This window comes from Mustela putorius, unplaced genomic scaffold (assembly GCF_011764305.1).
Source record: "Mustela putorius furo isolate JIRA1106 unplaced genomic scaffold, ASM1176430v1.1 tig00000196_pilon_pilon_pilon, whole genome shotgun sequence".
NCBI classification, from domain to species: domain Eukaryota; kingdom Metazoa; phylum Chordata; class Mammalia; order Carnivora; family Mustelidae; genus Mustela; species Mustela putorius.
The window spans coordinates 9,583,263-9,601,810 of NW_025421310.1; the positions used below are offsets into that span (position 1 = coordinate 9,583,263).

At 46.4% G+C, this 18,548-nt stretch overlaps 1 protein-coding gene across 1 annotated transcript; it reads right to left on the bottom strand.

Annotated features, from left to right (window-relative positions):
* Positions 1–7,513: 7,513 nt before the first annotated feature.
* LOC101685148 (sialic acid-binding Ig-like lectin 13) lies at positions 7,514–17,436 on the bottom strand. Its single transcript, XM_004767148.3, has 9 exons — positions 16,049–17,436; positions 15,603–15,983; positions 15,141–15,419; positions 14,903–14,950; positions 11,383–11,640; positions 11,017–11,301; positions 10,607–10,706; positions 10,189–10,270; positions 7,514–8,129 (listed from the first exon to the last, which is right to left on the bottom strand). Exons 1-9 carry the CDS (start codon positions 16,098–16,100, stop codon positions 7,947–7,949), a joined length of 1,668 nt encoding a protein of 555 aa, XP_004767205.1. The 5' UTR covers positions 16,101–17,436; the 3' UTR covers positions 7,514–7,946.
* Positions 17,437–18,548: the final 1,112 nt, after the last annotated feature.

The window sequence follows — 18,548 nt, forward strand, 5'->3', positions numbered from 1 at the left end:
ATTTAAGAGTGTATTTTGGGGGGGCACTTGGGTGGCTCAGTGGGTTAAGCCTCTGCCTTCAGCTCAGGTCATGATCCTGGGGTCCTGGGATCGAGACCCACATCGGGTTCTCTGCTTAGCAGGGAGCCTGCTTCCCTTTCTCTCTGCCTGCCTCTTGGCCTACTTGTGATCTCTCTCTCTGTCAAATAAATAAATAAATAATTTTAAAAAGAGTGTATTTTTTGTGTTTGTTCATTTGTTTTGTTTCTTAAATTCCAGATTCAGATATCTGATTTGCAAATGTTTTCTCTCGTTCTGTGGGTTGTCTTTTCACAATGTCAAAAATGTCATTAGAAGCACAAAAATGTTCAATTCTGATGAAGTTCAATTTTTTAAATTAACATATAATGTATTATTAGCCCCAGGGGTACAGGTCTGTGAATCGCCAGGTTTACACACTTCACAGTACTCATCATAGCACATACCCTCCCCAATGTCCATAACCCAACCACTCTCTCCCTCTACGCTCCCCCCCAGAAGCCCTCAGTTTGTTTTGTGAGATTAAGAGTCACTTATGGTTTGTCTCCCTCCCAATCACATCATGTTTCATTTATTCTTTTCCCACCTCCCAAACTCTGCATGTTGCTTCTCTACTTCCTTATATCAGGGAGATCATATGATAGTTGTTGAAGTTCAATTTTTATCTGACTTCGCCATCAGGATAAACTTGGCCTCATTGAATGAGTTAGGAAATATTCCTTTCTCTTTGATCTTTTTGAAAGAGTGTGAGAAGGGGTGGTATTAATTCTCCTTTATTATTTTTTCTAAGGATTTTATTTTTAAGTCATCTCTACAGCCAATATGGGGTTTGAACTTAGAACTCCAAGATCAAGAGTCACATACTCTACCAACTGAGTCAGCCAGGCATTCCCAATTCTTTAAATGTTTGATAGAATTCACCCATGAAACCATCTGATCCTGAGCTTTTCTTTGTTGGGAGGTTTTTGTTTTTGCTTTTGTTTTTGTTTTTTAAGATTTTATTTATTTATTTATTTGACAGAGAGAGAAATCACAAGTAGGCAGAGAGGCAGGCAGAGAGAGAAGGGGAAGCAGGCTCACCACTGAGCAGAGAGCCCTATGCGGGGCTCGATCCTAGGACCCTGGGATCATGACCTGAGCCGAAGGCAGAGGCTTTAACCCACTGAGCCACCCAGGCACCCCTGTTGGAAGGTTTTTGATTACTGATTCAATCTTACTAATTATAGATCTATCAGATTTTCCATTTGTTCATGATTGAGTCTTGCTAGTGTTTATGTGTTTCTAGGAATGTCTTCATTTGTCCAGGTTACCCAGTTTGTTAGTGTACAATTATTCACAGTATGCTTTTATAATCGTTTTTTATTTTGGTAGAATCAGTAATAATGTCCTCACTTTTATTCCTCATTTTGTAATTTGAGTCTTTTGCTTTCTTAGTTGCTCTAGGTAAAAGTAGGTCAACTTTGCTGATCTTTTTCAAAGAACCAACTTCTGGTCTTGTTGATTATCTCATTGTTGCTCCATTCTCTTTCAATCATCTCCATTTTAATCTTTTTATTTCAATCCTTCTGCTAACATTGGGTTTCATTTATTCTTCCTCATCTAGATCCTTAGTACATGAAGTTAGGCAATTTATTTGAAGTCTTTCTTCCTTTTTAAGGTAAGTATTTATAGCTTTCCACTTCTCCCTGAGCACTGCTTTCACTGCATCCCATGAATTTTGGTATTCTGTGTTTTATCTTTCTTTTGCCTGAGTTATTTTCTAGTTTTCCTTGCGATTTCCTCTTTGACACCCTGGTTGTTTAGGAGTGTGTTTTTTTATTTCCACATATCTGTGAGTTTTCCAGTTTTCCTTCTTGTCATCAATTTCTAGTTTCATTCCACTGTGACCAGAAAAGATGCCCTGAATTATTTCCTTCTTTTCAGATTTATTCAAACTTGTTCTGTGGCAAGAGGAATCCTCCTTCCCCTATTGCAATAATCCTCCTTTTCTTGTTGCAATAATCCTTTTGAACAAAGTTTCTATCTAAATCCATTTATTTTTTTAATGTGGCAGACTGGAGGATGAAGCCCGGCTTTCTCAGCCTGGCTACAGGGGGCCCTTGGAGACCAGATGCCAGCCAGAGTTTCAGAGGGAAAATTAACCTTGTCTCCTTCACCTCAGGTTCCACCTATTGCAAACTGACTGTCCTTGCCCAAAAAGCTGCCAGGTCAGCTCCCACTTCCTTGCTTTGTATCTGATGTTATCACTACCTGGGCTGCTTTTTCCTCCTATGCTTGGCCAACTCCTGCTTGCCCCTCAGGATGGAGCTTGAAAAGAGTTTCCCCTCAAAATCCTTTTCTAACCCTCTTCCCACCTCTGAGGCAGAGGTCAGAGCTTTCACCCTTGTGTCCTCAGACCATGGGCTCAACTTATCTGTTTAATATCCTATTCCCATCTTTATAGAGGCCTCATCATGCTGTGTTTTAAAGGTTGTGTATTTCTGTCCCTTCCCTGAATCCAATGGATGAACTTGAGCTCTTCTGAGGCCGAAACAGTTATCTTCTTCGCCTTGGTGTTCCCCAAATAGGCATGCAGTAAAAGTTTGGAGAATGAAGAAATGGGAAGAAAAGTAGGGATTTCTCAAGGTGTCCCTCACAGATGTTATGCAAAGTAACGGACTGTACTCAGTTGTTTTGTAACTGGCCAGGAGTGAAGTGGTGTTTGTGGTGACCTTGAAAAGAAGAACTAGAGAAAGTTGGTCATTCTGTTGAAGTATCTGTATGAGTGCAGAGAAGGGTGGCCCTAACCCAGTGCTTCTCAAGCAGTGACCTTTGTGCACCAACCTCCCCACTCCATTTACACTTGGCAATGTTTGGAGACATTTTTGGTAGTCAAAGATGAGTAGAGGAAGCTCCTGACATTCTGGGGGTAGAGGCCAAGGCCATTGCTTAACATCCTACAGTGCACAGGACAGCTCCCCACCATGAAGAATCATTCAGTCCCTAATGCCCAAATACCAATAGCACTGAGGTTGTTAAACCATGCCCTAATCCAACACATGGGAAGCTACAGCGCAGGGGGTGGGAATCAGGGAGGAAATGCAGCTTGTCTGAGGAGGTGGATTTGAGGGGGATCTCAAAAGATAAGTATGTGCCATAAAGATGGAGAAACCCCTTTATCCATCTATTGCAGTGAGATGGAACCATGTGAAGGAAGCATGGAGAGCACAACAGGGCATGGATGTTCTGGGAGTGACAAGGATGTGGCTGAGGTGTGTGAAGGATGGTGGTTGAGAGAAAAGGGTGTGGTAGGTGACAGTGAGATTGTGAAAATTCCTGAGTTGCTCTCATTGGAGTTGACCCCTCATCTGGAGGGAGAGGGGCAGTCACAGAAGGATGTTTAGCAGGGGAGGGATAGATTGCCTAATGGGGAACCTAGAGGCTGAGGAGGCAGCTGTTTTAATGGTCCTGGGGAGAAAGGTCAAGAAGACCTGATCCAGGCATGCGGGGGGGGGGGGGAGATAGATCGGGAACTTGGTGACTCATGGGAATGGGCGATGAGAGAGGGGGAAGTGAAACAAAACCCCTGGATGTGAAGACTTGAAATAGGCCTTACACTTCTCCTTCCTCGCTTGCACATTAATGGCCTTTCCCTGGGACCACAGGGTTAGTCGCCCACTTGATCAGGGTTGGGTAGACAACTTGATATCGTGCATCTATAAATTGAAGCCTAGAGGTCATTTGACCAGTCAAAGGATTGCCTGGGCAGCGTTCGGCCCTTGGCTGAGTTCACTTTGACCAGTATCCAAGAGTTGCTCACCACACACTGGGGACAGAGCCTCCCTGTGTGCATTAATTCAGTGCATTCTCAAAACCACCAAATGAGCTAGGAAATGTTGTTATCTTCATTGGAGGGAGGAGCAAGCGGAAGCAGCAACAGGTCAAGTGGTGAAATGGGCATTTGAATAACTTTGAAGAACTTAAGTCATTTTTCTTAATTAAGGGGAAATTCATGTAACATAAACTAGATGATTTTTTCATAAACTAGATGATTTTTATTTATTTATTCCTTTAAAACTAGATGATTTTTTTAAAGATTTTATTTATTTATTTGACAGACAGATCACAAGTAAGCAGAGAGGCAGGCAAAGAGAGAGAAGGGAGGAAGCAGGTTCCCTGCTGAGCAGAGAGTCCGATGCGGGGCTCGATCCCAGGACCCTGAGATCATGACCTGAGCCAAAGGCAGAGGCTTTAACCCACTGAGCCACTCAGGCTCCCCTAAAACTAGATGATTTTAAAGTGAATGATTTAGTGGCATTTAGTACATCCACCATGTTGTGCAACCGCCACCTCTATCTGATTCCAGAACGTTTTAGTCACTCCAAAGAGGAACCCCACACCGACTAAACATTCACCCTTTCCGCAGTCCATGGCAGTCTGTAATCAGCTTTCCATCTCCATGAATTTACTTATTTTACGTATTTCATATAAATGGAATAATGAAATAAGTAGCCTTTGTGTCTGGAGTACCCCACTTAGCATATTTTTGAGGTTCATGCACATCATATGTATCAGGACTTCAGCCTTTTTTTATGGCTGAATAATACTCTGTTTTAGAGATAGACCACATTTTGTTTTTGCATTCATCCGTTGATGGGCATTGGGTTGTTTCCACGTTTTGGCTACTATGAAGGGGCTTAAACATTTAACCAGTGTCCACTACCAACATCACAAAAACCACTTAGACGGTCTCTAGACCCTGTGATTAAAGATTAAAGCAATGGTGGAGAGATTAATGTGATCTCCTTCCAGAGGAGGGAGCTCCAGAGTCTTCCCCAGGATAGCAGGAAGGGGTGGAAGAAGGCTTAATGCTGCAAGTTGGGCCTTGAGTACTATTGGGGCACTTTATACCAGGCCAAGGGGACCTCATGGCTTCCAGTGGGGGAGGAAAAGATGCAGACTCATGAGATTCAGGAAGCGATTCAGACAGTGACCTCTTAGAGGAACAGCCAGAGAGGAGTGTAAATTGGAGAAGAGGAAGAGACCTGTTTCACCAGATCCCAGTGAGTGCCAGACCAGAAATTGTGCCCTGGTGGGACATAGCAGTTAATGGAGACATGGGAGCATGATGCCCTCCTTGCTAAGATGGTGGGTATCAGACAGCATGTCCTGTGGAACATTCCCACATCCTGGAGGGAGAACCTAGGGGAGAACCAGACATGAGGAAAGACATGGAGCCAGTCTGGGATGCATTGAAAGTGAGGAGCCTGTGGTCCTTCAGTGAGACATGTCCAAGAAAACATGCAGGTTTAGAGTCCAGGAGAGAGCTCTGGGGTAGAAATACAAGCTGGAGGCCCCAGCAGAGCCCAGGCATGTTGTCCCCTTGCACCTGAGTGGTAGGCATTTCAGAGGTTTCCTGAGCCCACTTCATGTGTTGTGTCCAAGGCTGAGTTCTAAAAGCACAGGGCCAGACATAGTCCCTGCCCTGGGGGAGCTTAGAGTTGGTGGAAATCAGAGTTAGATAATTACAAGGATAATATTTTAAAAATCTTTTTAAATTTTTGTTTATTTATTTGAGAGAGAACATGTATGAGTTGAGGTGGGCAGAAGGAGAAAGAAAGAAAGAGAAGCAGACTCCCCTGAGCCTGGTACTAGGCTTGGTCCAGACCATGAGTTCATGACCTGAGTGGAAACCCCATCTTTTAAAAAAAATCTTAATGTAAATTCTGTTAAAGAGTACTATTCAAACAGAAAAGGGCACAAACCACAAATGTTTTACTCAAAAATGTTTCAGAGAGTGACCACATCTGAGCAGTTAGGACCCAGATCAAGATACAAATCATTACTGGAAGACCTCAGGAGGGCCCCACTGGACCCTTCCTGTCACTACCCCCCAATGGCAACCAGTATCTACACTTCCAATGGCAAAGATTAGTTTTGTCTGTTTCTTTTTTAAAAATTATTTTTATTAACATATATTGAATTATTTGCCCCAGGGGTACAGGTCTGTGAATCATCAGGCTTACACACTTCACAGCACTCAGCATAGCACATATCCTCCCCAGTGTCCATAACCCCACCACCGTCTCCCTCCTCCACTCCCCCCAACAACTCTCAGTTTGTTTTGTGAGATTAAGTGTCTCTTATGGTTTCTCTCCCTCCTGATCCCATCTTGTTTTATTTTTTCCTTCCCTACCCACAAACCCCCCACCCTACCTCTCAAACTCCTCGTATCAGAGAGATCATATGATAATCATCTTGGTTTTGTCTGTTTCGAAACCTCACATCAAAGATGTCACATAGTGAAGACTCTTGCGTCTGGATTATTTCACATTATGTCTCTAAGCTTCTCACGTGTTGTACAGAGCTGTTATTTTCTTTTTCCATTGTGTGAATACGCTGCAGTCTATCTACCTTACTGTTGATGGGCATTTGGGTGGGTTCAATTTTTTCCTGGCAGCCACAGCTGCCATGAACGTTCTCGTACACATTCGGTGAATGCTTCTTTGAACTTGTGCTGGACACACACCTTGGAATGAAATTGCTGGCTCCATTCTCAGTGTCAGTCGAGAGTGACCAGCATTCTCCCAAGGGTCTTGTACCAGTTCTCACTCCCCCCCCCCTTGACAATGTAGGAGAGTTCCAGTTGCTCCTCATCTTCACCAACACTGACATTTTTACACAAGGGCCATGCTAACCTTCTCGGGTTCTTTCCAATTTTAGGATAGGTGCTGCTGAAGTATACTTGATATTCTTTAAGAAAAAAATGTCATTGTGGCAATGTAGACACAACTTACAATCTACTGTTTCAAGTGCACATTTAGTGGCATGAACTGCATTTACATTGAGCAATTGTCGTTATCATCTGTCCCTAGAATGGGTAAAATTCTATACCCATTAACCATTAATTGTCCATCCACATCCCCAACCCCTTTTTAAATAATGGGTTTTTAAAGTACTCCATTTTATTGTAGTTTAAAAAAACATAAATTTTATCATCTTAAATATTTCTAAGTGCGTGGTACAGTAGCATTAACTACATGTACATCATTAAGCTCTAGGAAGTGTTCATCTTGCAGAACTGAATCCCTACCTACTGAAAGCTGTTTCTTGTTTCCCCTCCCATAATCCCCCTTTACCTTCTGTTTCTAAGAATTTGGTTACTTTAGATACTTCGTATAACTCGTCTCATGCTGTGTTTGTCTTTTGGTGATGGCTTATTTCACTTGGTGTAGTGTCTTCAATACTTGATGTTCTTGATACCATTTTTACTATTTTAATCATAGTGGTGGCTGTGCAGTGACCTAGCACTGGGGTCTTTACTTGCATTTTCTTGAAAGCTACTGACATTAAACACCTTTCTATATGCCTATGGGCCCTTTGAATATCTTGCTTTTTTATTAGGTTGTGTGCCTTTTTCTTACTGATTTTTGGAAGATTCTTATATATTCTTTTTATACTGTGAATGAATCCTTCGTTAGACACTTGTATTGGGAAATATCTACTCCTGCCAGAGTTACATTCAGAAATATTTTTACTTTTAAAAATAATACAAAGAAAAACAAAACAAAAGACAAAATAATACATGTTCAAAAGCTGATCTCTCCCTCCATCCTGAGGTAAACTTAACACATAAGGATTTGCTTAACAATGCCAATGGTGCATTTTTTCCCCACTGAACAATGTACCTGATGAATATTATTCCCCATTTCACAGAGAAGGGAACACAGGGAGACATGGGGAGGTAAAGTGCCTCGCCTGATGTTTGAAATCAGGAATCTGTTATTTTCTGCCACTCTAAAAAGTGTCACATTCCAATTTATAAACTTTGGTTCTGAAGGCTGTCAACTCCTAAGGAATCAGTGTCTGCTATACGTTTCTTCAGAGATGTCCTGTCCAGGCTCCAGTCAGAGCTGGCTCTCCTGGAGGCAGGGATCAGGTTGGGGTTATCATTTCTGGATCTTGATCTCTGCATACTCAGTGGCCTCCTGTTTCTGAAAGTTGTGCGAGTTCAGCCCGTGGAAGCTGAGGCTGGCGTAGTAGAGCTCCTGCTCCTTCTCTGAGGGGGAGGTGGCGGCAGCTGGGGGCAGGTGGTCTGAGGGGCTGGCTGAGCAGCGTTTGCTCAGGTGATCCTGAGTGGAATGAATGAAAGTCATTGGAGCTGCCCTTTGGGTCTGGAGAAGGGAAGAATGGGCTGGGGTGCACTTACTCATTTATCCACTTCCTGCCCATTTCCTGAGCATTCATCCATCCATTCATTCATTCACTCATTCATTCATTTGTATCTTTAACAAATTTTTTTTTTCATCTTTTTTTTTTTTTTTAATTTTTTTATTTTTATAAACATATATTTTTATCCCCAGGGGTACAGGTCTGTGAATCACCAGGTTTACACACTTCACAGCACTCACCAAATCACATACCCTCCCCAATGTCCATAATCCCACCCCCTTCTCCCAAACCCCCTCCCCCCGGCAACCCTCAGTTTGTTTTGTGAGATTAAGAGTCACTTATGGTTTGTCTCCCTCCCAGATCCAAAGGGACACTTGCACCCGAATGTTTATAGCAGCAATGTCCACAATAGCCAAACTATGGAAAGAACCTAGATGTCCATCAACAGATGAATGGATCAAGAAGATGTGGTATATATACACAATGGAATACTATGCAGCCATCAAAAGAAATGAAATCTTGCCATTTGCAACAACATGGATGGAACTAGAGCGTATCATGCTTAGCGAAATAAGTCAAGCAGAGAAAAACAAATTTTTATCATGATGACATTGAATCCTTACAACTCCCCCCACTCCCCTGTGGATGGTATAACTGTTGTCCTCATTTTATAGATATTAAAACAGAGTAAGCAAGGTCAAGAAACTCTTCAGCACACATAATCTCTGATCTCAAACAGCCTATCAGGACAAGGAGACAGTACCAAATTGTCACACGCACGCGCACACACACACACACACACACACACTAAAATTGTAACTTATGATCTGGTACACAGGAGCAGCATCGACCCAGGGGCTCACACAATGCTGGGAACGTGCCTGTGATTATTACAGGGAGGCATGGTGACGGTCTGCCTGCATAGGGCAGAGGGATATTCAAACTGGAGCGTGAAAGGTGAATTAGGGATCTGGCTAGTGCAAATGAGGAAGGTCAAAGGAAATCATGTGTGCAAAGGCACAAAGTTACAGAAAACGAGCCCTGCCTGGGGTTAAGGAGCTACTTTTGTGGGCAGGGGAAGGAAGTGGGCTGGAGAGCTCAGCAGAGGACAGGTCATGGGACACCAGACCAAGGAAACTGGACTACATGTCCCATACGGTAGCTCCTAGCCACATGCGGTTACTGAACACATAAAACATGGAGATTCTGAGCGGAGGTGTGCCATGAGTGTGAAACATACCCTGGATTTCAAAGACTTAGTATGAAAAGAAGAAGAAGGAGTGGGGGAAGAGGAGGAGGAGGAAGGGGAAGGAAAAAGGGAAGGGAAAGGGTAAGAGGAAGAGGAAGAAGGGGAAGAAGAAGGAGAAAAAGAAGAAGGAGAGGAAGAGAAGAAGGAGAAGGAGGGGAAGGAGGGGAAGGAATAATTCAGACTATCTCATTAATAATCTGTACATTGATTCTGATGATATGATGGTAAAATAATATTTTGAATGTATTGGGTTAAATAATATATTACATTAAAACTGATCTCATATTTCTTTCTATTTTTTAAATGTGGCCATTAGTAAATTTTAGCCATGTACATGGTTCATATTATCTTGTTGAACCATGCTGATTCAGACAGTGGGGTCACAGGTGTTTGGGTAATTTCTTGCCCAAAGCTTGGGAGGTAAGGTGGAGAGGTGGCGTCGTGGAGGTAAAGCACAGAAAGTGGCCCAGGAGGGAGACAGCGAGGTCTCAGCAGGGAAGGGGCTAAATGAAAAAAAAAAAAAAAACAACTTTGCTAAAAGGGAAATGGGTGGAACTTACTGGGTCTTGCTGATGGACGGGAGGGGAGAAGAAAAGGGGGCTCTCGGGTCTCTGAGTTGAGCCCAGCCGGAAATCCCGAGGGAGGACCAAATTTGGAGGGTCCATGATGGACTCACCTTTTAGCATGCTGAGTGAGCCACCCCATGGTCCATCCCAGGAGAGGTGTGTCCAGGAGGGACACCAGATAGAAAGAGATGCCCAGTCACTCACCTGGGAGACCATTTTTGAGGCTGGATGGAGGCCATCCCTGCACACTGCTTTCCTGGTTGACTTCTGCCTGTAGGTCTTCACTCTGAGGGGAGAGATCAGAGCCTTTCAGCCTGGCTGCTCACAGCTGGGAGCCTGGAAGGATGACTGACTGAGGCAGGGCAGGAAGGCTGCCATCTGGCTACAGAAACTAGGAGGAGAATGCATGTTCTCTTCTCCCTGACAGTGGGAACCCCGTGTGGGAACAAATCACTCCCAGCCTCTATGTCAGGGGCTAGATTCCTGATTCACTTGGACAAATTGTGTCCCCTCTGGCTGCATCACTTCCCCAGGTTTCTTCAGCTCTGGGCTTCGAGTTTGGGAGATTCTTTGGGTCACCCAACCTCAGGAGGCCTTCACTCAAAGCAGAGCCCGCACTCACGTGAAGAAGATGATGAGGTAGAGACAGAGAGCAAGCAGGGTTGTGACACCAGCTCCCCAGATGGCCCCCTGAATCACACCTGTCCTGGCCCCGGGTCTCCCTGCAGATAAGAGACCTGGGGTAAACTCCAGTCCTGCTAAGGCACCTGAGCACCCAGCCTTCTGGAATCCATGACCCAGGGGTGTGCCTATAGCTACCCAGGACTGGATCCTTTGTCCCCACCCCTCTATGTGACACCAGCCTCCTGTTCCCCTGGCCCTTCCCTCAATCCCTCTCCTCTTCAACCTATGGATGACTCTGACCTCTAGTGCCCCTTTGCCCAAGTCAGAGCCACTTGTCTCTTCAATGTCTTCATGCGCCCTCATTCATGCGCCCCCTTCCCCGGGCATTGCTCGTCATAACTCCCTGACCTGGCAGTAGCAGGATAGCCATGCTCTGTTTCCCATGGGCATTCCAGGCCTCACAGCTGAGTCTGAGGCTGGAGCCCAGTGGCCCGCTGAGGCTCAGGGAGCTGTTGGCCCAGGATCCCACAGAGCTGGAGGTGAGGGTCCAGGAGGTGTTGCTGTGGTTCCCCTCCAGCAGCTCCTCCCCCAGCCGCCAGTGCACAGAAGGGGGCAGCTGGGATTGAGCCGAGCAGTGGCAGTGCATGTCCTCGCCCTCCCAGGAGCAGGAGGGACCAAACAGCTTCAGGGGGGCTGTGGGCAGACAGCAGAGAGATCAGAGGAGGCCAACCTCCCCAGCACCCAGGCATCCTTCCCAGATATGTCCCAACTCACTCTTCACAAGGAGGCTCACGGATGCTTCCAGGGAGCCCAACAGGTGCTGAGCTTGGCAGATGTATCTCCCATGGTTCACCAGTTCCACCCGGGGAAACTCCAAGATCCCAGGATTTGAGGGTTGTGAGGGCTGCAGAGTCAGGCTATCCCGGGTCCAGCTCACCCTGGCAGGAGGGTTGCTGTCATCGATGCAGACCAGGCGCAGGGGCTGGCCCTCCTGGACTGGGAGAGACGAGCCATTGCTCAGAGCCTCAGGTCCTGGCAAGACAGAGAGAAAGCTAAGCCCTGGTCCTCACTGGGGGTATTGCCTCTCTCTCAATCTCTCTCTCTCTCTCTCTCTCTGTCTCTTTTCCTCACATCATGTATATCTGTTTCTTCTCTTCCAGCACGTGATTGAACCCCATGATCATGAGGTCAGCTGAAGGGGACAGGACTGAGAGCAAGCACCCATGTACAGAGGCCCATGTACATTCTGTCTTTCTCTAAGTTCACTAAGACTTGTCTAATTTGGTTGTGTCTGAGAGTTCACAGTCTTGCGAGAGAGATACCCAGAATCAGGTGTCATAGAGCAGTGTGATGTGTTTTGTGATGGGGGTACATTGTGCTCAGGGGAACCCTGAAGATGGGAATTCAGTGAGACTGTCAGGGCACGGAGGGCTTCCTTGTGGAGAAGAGGCTAAAGTGAAGCATGAGAGGGGCCAGGAGCTAGCATGGAAGGACATTGCTGGAGGCTGGCACAGAAAGTGTAGCCGCAGCTAAGGTGTGAAATGGCTCTGCATGCTCAGGGAAGAGCAGGCAGTCTGTAAGGCTTGCATGAGTGTTGACATATGACATTGCTGAGGATTCAAAAATAATAATAGATTAGGGAAATAATAGATTAGGGAAATAATAATAGATTAGGGAAACCACAGTAACAGTGGTTTATTGGTATGTGTTTAACAACCAGCTCATTGGGGAGGAGGAGGGGAGAAAAAAAAGTCTTGATTTGTCAATTTCCTTGGTGTAAATACTTCCCTGTTGGCTGATTTCAAGCACCCGACTAAATGTCACTGAACTCAGAATTGGGAAAACATGGACACAATTGGCTCTTGCCTGCCAGTGAGAACCAACTCCAGTATGTCACTGAATGCAACGCCTCCCTCAAAAAACCATGTTTTTGTCTAACAAAGTCACCATATGCTAAGTCAAAGGGCCACTATTAGGCTGGAAATAAACCCTTTCAAGTAACACATAGCTGATCTCCTTCATGGAAAAAGAGCTTCTTCAGATCATTAAGAAAAAGTCCACAAAGAAATACAAATGACTCTTAAGCATAATGAAAGCTACACAACCTATTTACAAAATGATTATTCAACTTAAAATGACAGTGAATTCACTTAAGATATCAGCAAGGATGAAAATGTTCAGCAGGTTGAGATTATAAAAACAACGGCTTCTGTGCAGTATGATTCAGCAGTAACTGTAGAAATTGCAAACATACCCCTTGATTTGGGACTTTTCTAGGAAATTATCTTACAGACACATGTATACATATGGAAGATGTTTATACAAGTTATTTGTTTCTGTATTATTTGCCTTAACAAAAGTCTGGAAACACCATGGCTTTCCACCAGTGGGGACTCATTAAGTAGTTCGCAGTATAATATACTTCTAATTGGAAGACCATGGAATCCTCAGTAAGAATGAAGAAGCTTTCCTATGAATGCATAGAGAAAGTAATGTACCAATGTCACTTACTTAGTTGGGACAAATGCATCATGGTGGTGTTAATACTTTCAAAGACAAGGGAAGATAGATGAGGGCTTTATAGAAACTCTGTACAATGTAAACTTAAAATTACTCCACCATGAAAAGTTTATTAAAAAATAATAGCTAAGTGAGAGGCACCTGGGTGGCTTAGCCAGTTAAGCGACCAAATCTTGATTTAGGCTCAGGTCTTGATTTCAGGGTCCTGGCACTAAGCCCAGCCCTGAATGGTTGGGATCTGGGCTCAGTGGGGTTTCTGCCTGAAGATTCTCTCTCTCTCCCTCTTCCTCTGCCTCTCCCCCAGCTCAAATGCATGTGTGCATGCTCTCACTCTAAAATAAATAAATAACTCTTTAAAAAAATAATAGCTAAGTGAAATAAGTCAGCTGGAAGAAAGACAAACACCAGGTGATTTCACACATATGTGGAATTTAAGAAACAAAACAAAAGAGCAAAGGCAAAAAGAGAGAGAGAGAAATCAAGAAACAGACTCTTAACTATACAGAGCAAACTGATCATTTCCTGGAGACGAGGAAGAGGGGTGAGGGGGAAATAAGGAGATTGAGAAGGGCACTTGTGATGAGCCCCAGGTGAGGTATGGAAGTGATGAAGCACTATATTATACACTTGAAACTAATGTTGCATTATATGTTGACTAAATGGAATTTGAATGAAAACTTAAAAAATAATAGAGATGCAGAGGAGTTATATAGCATGGTGTGTACGTATGTGTGTGTTTTTTAAAATGTAGATGTGTAGATTGTATTTGGAAAAATAACCAAGAGGGGAGGTACACAGGTGCCAAAGACTATTTTATTCTTACTCCATTTTGCTGGGGACTGGATCATGTTCTCTTTAAGCTCATGTGTCTAAGCCCTACCATCCAATATGGTGGTATTTGGAGGTATTTGGATGAGTCTTTGAGGGTGATTAGGGTTAGGTGAGGTCATGAGAGTAGGGGCCTTGGAAGGTATCAGGGCTCTTTTTCTTTTTTAAAAAGATTTTATCTATTTATTTGTCAGAGAGAGAGAGAGAGCACAAGCAGAGGAAGCAGCAGAGGGAGAGGGAGAGGGAGAAGCAGGCCCATCGCTGAGCAAGGAGCCCAAGGCAGGACTTGATCTCAGGACCGTGGGATCACGACCTGAACCGAAGGCAGACACTTAACAAACTGAGCCACCCAGGTGCCCCTGGATTAGTGCTCTTATAAGAGGAGACACCAAAGAACTCACTTTCTTTTAGTTGTGTGAGAGAAAACAGTGCCAGAAAGCAGCTGTTTAAAAAGAAGTGAGCTCTCATTGGGAACCAAACTGGCTGGCACCTTGACCTTGGACCTGCCTCCAGAAATGTGAGGAATGAGTGTCTGAGGCTTAAGCCCCTCTGTCTGTGGTATTTCGTTATGGCAGCCCAAGCAGACCAAAACGCATTTTGTGTTTACTGTTTTAAACAATAATACTATGATGTGGAAGGGAATTGCAGGAGTAGGTGGGATCCAGATCCTAAGGGGAATGAAGGGAGATTTGCAGGAGAACGTAGCTGGGACACTGGGGATGGCCACCCCCATCAGGCACAGAGATCATGCAGTGCCCTTGAGAGCCGGGTCAGCGGTGGGGAGAAACCAGTTTCTACCTTGAGGAGCCTGTGGGCTGCTCCCCACCTCTGCTGCCCCCACACCTGAACCTTTCTCCCACCTGAGTTCTGAAACCCCAGCTCTGCTCTGAAGGATGGAGACAGATGCCATTTGCATCACAGCCCAAGATGAGAGATTGTACCCTACCTGTACCTTCTCTTCGGAACACACTGATGGTCAGGTTCTGGGGTGCATCTGAACAGATAGATAGACACAATTGTTTTCAGAGGCAGAAGGTCGGTGTTGGCCCTTTTCCCCCAGAAACTTCAGAAATGAGAAAGGGATGGAGTCTGGTGTTTTCTTTCCTTCCTCCCCAGGATTCAAGAACCTGCCCGCCCAACACCCCCAGCCCTCAGGGACCCTGGCACCCTGGCCTGGCACTCACAGGACACGTTGAGCTGGACAGTCCTCTCTGTGCTCACACCAGCTCCAGGGAAGGTCACTCGACAGGTGAGGTTGGTGCCGTGGTCTTGGGGCCTCGGGGTGAGAGTGAGCTCGGGGGAGTGGGGAGCCTTGGAGCCCCAGGAGGGGAGGGCGACTCCGATCCAGGAGAAGGTGGGGGGTGTCCCCCTCTCACAGGCCCATGGCACGCTACAGGTAATGTTCTTGGGGTGGCCAGATTCTAGGGGCCCCTGGATGTGGATGTCAGGTGTCTGTGTCAGAGCTGAGGAGGAGAGAGAGATCCTGTGGTGGGACCCTGAGTGTGCCCTTAGAAGCAGCCTCCACCCCAGGCCAGCTGTCTCCTCCCCAGCCAGGATGGAGATCAGGGGGTCCTTCCCAGCCCTGCCCCAGGAGCCCTCGAGATCCATGCATGGGAATGTGTCCTCTCTTGAAGCCCATTCATTACCTGTCACAAACACGGAGAGCTGATTCTGCAGGTAATTATATCTCACTGAAGACCCTCTCTCCACCCTAAAGAAGTATGTCCCCGAGTCCCTTCTCTGTGCATCTCTGATGTCCAGGGAGCAATCGCAGGCCTGGAGGTTTCCAAGGAGGCGGAATCGGCCCTGGGTCTCCTCCTGCACTTTACGACTTGGGTTGTTTGTGGCCACTGGAGCATCGTGGTGTGAATTGGCTCCTTTCCGGAACCAGTAGCCATAAGCTGGTTCATTATTAGTGTATTCATGGGGGTGGGAGCAGTGGCAGGATACAGAGGTGCACAGGCCCTCCTGCACCATCAGGGATTCCTGCACCTGCATCTGGTATCTTGTATACTGATCCAGGGACCCTGTGGAGAATCGAGGGTGAGTGGCAGCTCCAGCCCACTGGGCCCCCTCCCCTCGGCCCACTCACCTGCCCATAGCAGAGACAGCAGCAGCGGCAGCATCTTTGGGGTGAGAGTCATGGAGCTGCCACAGGACAGAGAGGAAGCCCCAATACGAAGGCCAAGGCTAATGTCTGAAAAGTGACTGACCACAGAAGAGGAAGTTGGTGCTGGAACACTGGCGATGACAGCATGGACCTTGAAGACTAACAACTTCTACTTTCCAGATGGGGTCCCAGCCACCCACCACCCCCCAGTCCCTATCTGCGGCCTCAGGAAGTCCCAGGAAGGCAGGGACTACCTGGCCAATTACAGCTTCTAGAAACCCCAGATGGTCAGTCCTGCCAGTTGTGGGATGCAGGAAGGGTGAGCAGGAGAACCTTGAGGCATGAAAGGTGGGGCTACCTCCCCACTGTGGAAGAGGGAAGTGATTGATGTGTAATTAATGAGTGAGCACGACACCCACATCATGAACACCTCCTTTCAGGGCTGTGGAGTCCAAGTAGAGAAGGACAGACTCCATCTCTGTTCTTAAAAACTTCCCTAACACCCAAGGGGACAGAGAAACTCCAGGCTGTAGCAGCTCCTGTTGGTACAGTGTGAGCTGGCGGATGCATGGGCAGGGCCTTGTAGGAAACACCATTGCTCTGGGCAGCTAGGAGGTGAGTTCCCAGGCATGAATGGCCAGAGTGGACAAGGACCAGGACTCCCTGGTATTCCAGGGCTTGCTGGCCGGCTCACAGCCCTCTGCTCCAGGCACCCCAGGTGTCACCCACATCAGGCCACACCTGAGAGCTGGGCATTTGCAGCAAGATGATAGCACTGCATGACGTTGAGGGAGAATGCCCAGGCGTGCCTGTCCCTTCTCCCCTCCAAGGCTCATTTTCCCCAGCGGTCACAGGAGGGATCGCAGTGCCCAGCTCTTGTCTGTGGGAGAATATGAGGACAGTGGTGGGCATTTTCCAGGGACTTGGGTGTGGCCATCTTACACGTCAAATGTCTGGCCCTGCCCATTCCTCAGTGGTACTTCATATTCCTGCTTTTGGTAAGAAGGTCCTGCTGGCCAGCTGTGTCTTAGGGTTCCTTCGTCTGTGGCCTCCCACGAAGAGATCATGTGTACCAGATGCTCACTGTGCTGCCTTGGGAAGGGGTCTAATTCTGTGCATAGCTGGAGGTCTATATTCACAGGTTGTTATGGGCTGAGTTGTGTCACCCTAAATTTCATGTGTTCATCTCCAAACTTCAGTACCTCCAAATATGACTATCTTTGGACATAGGGTCTTAAAGAGATCATTAAGGTAAAATGAGGCCATTGGGGTGAGCTCCACTCCAGCAAGAATGGTGCCTTTATAAGAACAGGGGATTAGGAGGGGCCCCTATGTGGTTCAGTCAGTTAAATGTCCTGGAATCGAGCCCCACATTGGGCTCCCTGCTCAGTGGGAGTCTGCTTCTCCCTCTGCCTGCTGCTCCCCCTGCATGTGCTCTCTCTCTCACTCTCAGAATAAATAAATAAAATCCTAGAAGAAGAAGAAGAAGAAGAAGAAGAAGAAGAAGAAGAAGAAGAAGAAGAAGAAGAAGAAGGGGGGGGAATTAGGACAGAGACATGCACAAGCAGAAGACCACATGAGCACAAGGGGGAACCAGCCACCTACAAACCAAGGAGAGAGACTTGTGAAGGAGCCTGTTCCGCCCACAATGTCTAGCTTCTAGAGTTCTGAGAAATGAACTTCTGTTAACTAAGCCTTGGGGTTAGTGTACTTTGTTATGTTAACCCCAATAAACCAATGCATGGGATTTTCAAGAAGGCGGATGTGTTCACACAGGTCTAGTGCTCTGTGCAGGCTGGTCTGGCCCATGCTGGTCACAGTCCACACAGTGGCCAGTGGCCAGTCTGTAGGGTGGGGCCACTCCAAGGGTGGAGGAGAAAGGAAGGGGCAGGTTTGGTAATTGGAGGAAACACCTGCTGCTCTTCTGTGCTCTAATCTCTGCCTTGCTCTTACTTAGATGAACATACCTCCCCTTCTCTCCCCAGGTCAGGATAGCCTCCATGGGCCTCTGCTCAAGCTGGCCACTCTGCTGGCTGAGCCCGTCCTCCTGCACCCTGAGCACCTGTCTCCCATCTGTTGAGTGGTGGGTCCTGGGAGCTGAAGTAAGACTAACCTTAGTCTATTCGTCTGTTTGGCCAGAGAACCAGGGACCCAGTCTTCCCAGGGCAAAGCTCCCAGTGTGAGGAGCCAATGGCTAACACCTCACCTTGTGTGGCTGTGGTGGAAGTTATATATGAGTGTGTCTGTTGTGTTTGTGTGTCTGTGGCCTGTGTGTCTGTGTAGGTGCATGTGTGTTCGTGTCTGCAGTCTCTCTGTGTGTCTGTGGTATGTGTGTTTTTCTTTAGTCTGGGTACATATGTGTGTGTGTTCTGGGTTTGTGGTCTGTTGTGTGCATGCCTGAGGTATGTCTGTGTATATGTGTGTGTGTGATTTCTCAGTGTGTATTTGGAGGTGTGTCTGTCTCTGTGTGTGTGTCTGTGTG

Coding starts and splice junctions, on each gene's coding strand:
- LOC101685148 (XM_004767148.3), bottom strand. CDS start 16,100: ATGACTCTCACCCCAAAGATGCTGCCGCTGCTGCTGTCTCTGCTATGG. Junction 15,420..15,602: donor GCTCTCCGTGTTTGTGACAG/GTAATGAATGGG, acceptor TCTCCTCCTCAG/CTCTGACACAGACACCTGAC. Junction 10,271..10,606: donor TACCTCATCATCTTCTTCAC/GTGAGTGCGGGC, acceptor CTCTCCCCTCAG/AGTGAAGACCTACAGGCAGA.